Genomic DNA, 5,414 nt, shown 5'->3' on the forward strand with positions numbered 1-5,414 from the left:
CACACACACACATATATACACATGTGCCAAAAGTGGAGCCGCCTGCCTCTTAAAGGGCCAGGCATGCACATTCCTGGCCGCCCAGCAAGTCAACCTAACTCGTACACAGAAGCACAGAGAGCCCCTTTTTTTGCTCCTGTTGCACCAAGCAAAACCCAGACATTGTAGCCCAGATTCGCCTCTGAAAGCCTACAGAGCGTCTGTTTGCTCTGCTAATGGTGTTCTTGATTGGTTCACAAGAGTCTTTGCAGAGTTCCCAGGGTGTTGTGTGACTGCTCTGTGGATAATCATTAGTGTACCTAACCAGGTCTCTCCTTCTCTTCCTTCTCTGCAGGAGGTTTCGCTGCTTTCTCCTCCTGTTTTCCTGGCCTGTGTGAAGGGAAACCTGCCACTGCTCTACCTATGAGCTTGTCCCAGCCCTGCTTGCCTGTGGCTAATGTAGGGCCCACTCGCATCCTGCCACACCTCTACCTGGGCTCACAGAAGGACGTCCTCAACAAGGTAGAATGTAGTTTGCATCTGTTCACTCGTTTTATCATTGAAAGATAGCTATCTTGTTGTTTTTACCTGGCAACAAAACGTCTCCTTGAACCACTTTTTCTCTCTCTGTGCAGGATCTGATGGCTCAGAATGGTATTACCTATGTGCTGAATGCCAGCAACACCTGCCCCAAGCCAGACTTCATCAGCGAGAGCCACTTCATGCGCATCCCAGTCAACGACAACTACTGCGAGAAGTTGCTTCCCTGGCTGGAAAAAACGAATGAATTCATAGGTATGAGGAGGGGAAATGTAATAAAACAAGAATGTGATTGGATGATTGGAAGTGTCTTTATAAGGAAGTGAATTCATCTCAAGTCGAAGAATGCTATGATATTCAATACAACATCTCCGCACATTGTCACAGTTAACAAAAGGTCACGTGCAGCTTAGGTAACGGGTATAACACACCCGTTCAGGTGTCCCCCCCTCCAGTACTCTTCCAGGAAATGTCAGTTTGCTTTCAATAGCCTTTGATTGTCTCCAGACACTTTGTGCTAAACATGCGTATTCATACCTGTTCGCTTTCCCCCCACAACAGATAAAGCTAAGGTGTCAAACTGCAGAGTCATTGTGCACTGCCTGGCTGGAATCTCGCGTTCAGCAACCATCGCCATTGCATACATCATGAAGACAATGGGCTTGTCATCAGATGATGCCTACAGGTACGCTTGCTCCTCCAGCTCAGCTAAGGTGTCAGCCCCAGTGAAAGGACAACTCACTGTTGCAAGTAATGCCAGATGTAATGCTTGTAATGTTCCCATTCTCAATTTCCAACTCTTTTCCTCCTTTCAGGTTTGTAAAGGACCGAAGACCGTCCATATCCCCCAACTTCAACTTCCTGGGTCAGCTTCTGGAGTTTGAGAAGGGCCTGCAATTACTGCAAGCTTTGACTTCCACCTCTGATGACAAGATATCCGAAATCAACACCAAGCAAAGCTCAGAGGTTAATCGAGGTTTCGAGATGAACGGTCACCACAGCAACTATGACTCATCTGTGGCAGATGCACACATCCCACCAGAACCCAAGTTGCCATCACCCACCTCCCTCCAGCAAGGCTTCAACGGCCTAAACCTCTCCGCAGAAAGGATCATGGACACTAACCGGCTTAAACGCTCCTTCTCCCTTGACATTAAGTCGGTCTACTCCCCAAACAGTCCCAGCCTCTGCCCCAGTCAGGCACCCACACACTCTGAAGACGTCCCAAAGCTCTGCAAGCTTGACAGCCCAGGGACCGGCTCCTCCAACGGTGTCTGCTCTCAGTCTCCCGTCCTTGACAGCCCCTGCTCCGCTGACTCACCGTTCCCCTCACCAGGCAGCGGGGGCAGCATTGGAGGTTTGGGGCTCCGAGGAAGTGAAGGAGTCCATCGCACCGGTTCTTCCTCGTCCAGACCCAGGAGGAAACCCAAGCATTGCTCCGGCAGTTCCCCAGTCCACTTCCAACCCCACCAACCTCCACAGTCCCTCAGCTTGTCGCTGGACCCCAAGAGCCCCAGCCTGGACGAGAACCTAAAGGGATCCCTGCTCCTTTCACTACCCTCCCTGCCCAGCGTGGAGTCTGGGACCATGTGGACCAAACACAGAGACACTGTCCAGGCCACAACTCCCGTCACTCCCGTCACTCCCCCCACAGATGCCCCCTGGCACTTTGGGGCAGTGGAGGGCGGTGAGGGAGAGATGGAGCTGGGAGGAGGAGGGGATGGACGGGGAGAGGAGTCGTCGGTGAGGTTTGGGAGCAGCTCGGCATATGTGGCGTTTGGGTGTAGCGAAGGTGTGCGGTTACGAGACAAATCCCAGAGGGAGAAGTCCTCAGCGCCACTGACACAGAGAGACCACCGAGACTCCATGTCATCCACAGTGACCCTGTCCAACAGTGCGAACAACAGCGGGCCTGCGTCAGAAAAGCAGTTCAAGCGGCGCAGCTGCCAGATGGAGTTCGAGGAGGGCATCTCCGAGACGCGATCCCGAGAAGAACTGGGGAAGATTGGGAAGCAGTCAAGCTTCTCCGGGAGCATGGAGATCATCGAGGTATCCTGACAGATAATGGACCTGATTGGGGCGGTCCCTTGGGGGCAAAAATGGACCTGGTTAGAGGGAGGGCAAGAGGAGGACATATGACGAAGTAGAAGAGGCTTTTATTTTGCTCCCCTCACAGACAGTGTTAAAGACTCCAACTGAGAGAAGGACAAATAGATACACAAGCAGAGAGGTAATGTGAAAAGGTAAGAAAGCGAACTAGCATTCGCACCTGGAGAGACAGAGCCTGTGATGTGGTGCTTTACCATCCTGAACTCTCATGCAAATCTGAATAAAAGTCTGGGGGAGGGTGGGGGTAAAAGGGGGGGGGGGGGGGGACTGTCGGTACTGAAACTCTTAATTTTCTGAGCTCTGTCGCAGATTTAAAAAAAAAAAAGAAACGACCCAGGACAAGTGTCATGTTGCATCCTCACTATATAGAATATCCTTATTTTGACAGAGTTCGGACACAAACTGCTTGCCTGCGGTCAAATGTATTGTTCTTCAATGGGTGTATAGCTTGTGATTTGAACCAAGCCCCATGTTTCCTCCCAAAGCTTCACCCCAGTGTCAGAAAGCCTCAGAACCTCGCACGGCTACATCCCCCCCCCCCCCCCCCCCTCCCAGTGGCTCTGCCCGCCACAGACTCTGCATAGCAACATCAGACAACAATAACAGACTCCTTAACAGCACCGTCTCCTCACATCACCACAGCACAAGGCAGAGAGATCCCAAGGACTTCATCTAACGGCGGTACTGTATCCAAACAATGAAGCATCCTCAGCATGTTGTTGCTGAAAAGACTTTTGAAGATTCGCAGTGATGGGCAGTGTTCCCCCTTAAAGCACAGGGTGTCTTTCCTGACTTTGGTTCCCTTGTTTCCAGTGTTAACAGCGCGATGGGACTGAGGTTTCGGGAGGGTGGCGAGGGTTTCGCTTTAACGGACATTCAGCTCCTTTATAGACACCCCCACTGCTCCCAGTCACCATCTATGGTCACCACTGAGCATGCACCAGAAAGGCTGACTACAGACAGACAAATACTATATATACAATATGAATATATATAGCAATTTTAATGGACTTCAAATGGACTTTGTTCAGTTATAGTTTTAATTTATTGTATTGGTTCATTCTGGCAATGAGAAATAATATAATGTTTTGTGGATTTCTTTCTTTTTTTTCTTGTTGAATTATTATTATTTGCTGTATGGTATTTATGAACACACACTCAAACAAATACATACATTCAACAAAATCAAGCAAGCAATACGTGCTGTTCCTTCTTTGGGGAGAGTGATGTTTGACTTTGAAATGCACTTTTCTGCTTTCTGATAACCAAGTTCAGTTACCCATCACTCCCATGGCAGCAAGATACTCCGGAAGCACAGGCTTGAGTATCGAAGGTGCAAATATAGACTTCTGTTTTATATTTGGAGGATGGTACAGACATCCCACTGGAACCGGATCTCTGTAGTGCGTAATCACGGATTCATCACAATCCAGGGCTCCAGCGTTAACTAAAAACATTGTTTTGTTGTGCAGAGGAACAAAGTAGCCGCACACTCTCTGGTCGCTCATACACAGTAAAACATGTCCTGCCAGTGTCATGATTTCTTGCATATGCAAACAAATGCGCGCTCTTTCACAAGATTAACAGACTGAGTGTCCTCCCCGAGCCAGCACCAGTTCTTCATCCAACACACACACACACACACCCTATTCTGTATGCAGTTACACATATTTTCACACATGCAAAGCATAGGAGGCCCTACACACCCTTTTGTTCATTCTCAGGGGATCTTTCAGTGAGCCAAGCCCAGCACAGGGTACACACATCAGCACAATGCATGTCCGTAAGGCTCCCTCTCTTTCTGTCTTTTTTTGCTCTTATTTCTCACTTTCCAAAGCTTTGATTAAAAACAACGTGACAAAACGGAAAGAAAAAAAAAAGCGGATCTTCATACCTTGAAGTGTAAGAAATGAAAATGTTGCTCTCCTGGTGCGAGATAGGTATTTATTTATAATGTAAAATGTGTTTATTTTCCCGTTTATCCTTGATTAGCTTCTCTCTCTGGTGATCTCTGACCTTTGACTTTGGGCTGCTGCAGCTACAGTAAGTTCAGATAGACTCCTCTGTTCCCCCGAGGCTCAAGCAACTTCTCCTCACCCTCCTCCCTATATTTTTAAGAAATGTTATTAGAATTATTTATGACATGTAACAAAGATGATGCAGGCTGTCCCATTTGCTAAAAATCTTGTTATCGAAATATTATTATTATTGTTATTATTGTTGTGTAAATAGCAACTCATCTGAGAACACTGATGAATATAGATGAGTTTTTAAAAGAAAATCCTGATACCTTAGGCTGCTTGACGCAAAAATACCTCAGGTTCTATTGAAAGGCTTTTCCTTCCCCTGTACATGTTTTGTGAAAATGAGACAAAAATACAGACATGAAAAAGTACAAACTCTTCTCTGCTTCTTCTTCATCTTGTGTGCTTGCATGGGGGCTGATCGGGGCAGGGAAGGGAATCCCACTGAACAGACGAACAACACATTACGACATCCCATACGGGTCTTGGAGCCTTCCTATTGATTTTGTGTTTAACCAGCTCCACTCTGACCACAAAACACAGCTTCATTGATTTTTGTTTTGTTTTTTTTCATGCGGTGACGCATGCTTCTAAATGCTGATGGAATGTTGAATTATTTAATATAGAGGATGTGTTCAAAATAACTTCATAGAGAGGCACGTCAGCCGTGTTATGAAGTTTAGACCAAATTATTGCTGATAAATATAGGGTGTTTAGATTGGAAGAGTTCAGCACAAATGTTAACATTAAAAGTATTGATAC

General features: G+C 47.1%; 1 protein-coding gene across 4 annotated transcripts in view; it reads left to right on the forward strand.

The window, feature by feature from the left end:
- The window catches only part of dusp8a (dual specificity phosphatase 8a), a 42,084-nt gene extending 37,398 nt beyond the window's left edge, over positions 1–4,686 (forward strand). For all 4 annotated transcript variants that reach the window (XM_031861817.1, XM_031861824.1, XM_031861808.1 and 1 more), the window contains exons 4-7: positions 335–501; positions 615–774; positions 1,081–1,204; positions 1,335–4,686. In XM_031861817.1, the coding sequence (XP_031717677.1) occupies positions 335–501; positions 615–774; positions 1,081–1,204; positions 1,335–2,577 (1,694 nt within the window). In that variant the 3' untranslated portion in view covers positions 2,578–4,686. The remainder of the gene's footprint in view (positions 1–334; positions 502–614; positions 775–1,080; positions 1,205–1,334) is intronic.
- Positions 4,687–5,414: the final 728 nt, after the last annotated feature.

This window comes from Anarrhichthys ocellatus, unplaced genomic scaffold, assembly GCF_004355925.1.
Source record: "Anarrhichthys ocellatus isolate YVR2014 unplaced genomic scaffold, GSC_Weel_1.0 scaffold2, whole genome shotgun sequence".
Taxonomy (NCBI): Eukaryota; Metazoa; Chordata; class Actinopteri; order Perciformes; family Anarhichadidae; genus Anarrhichthys; species Anarrhichthys ocellatus.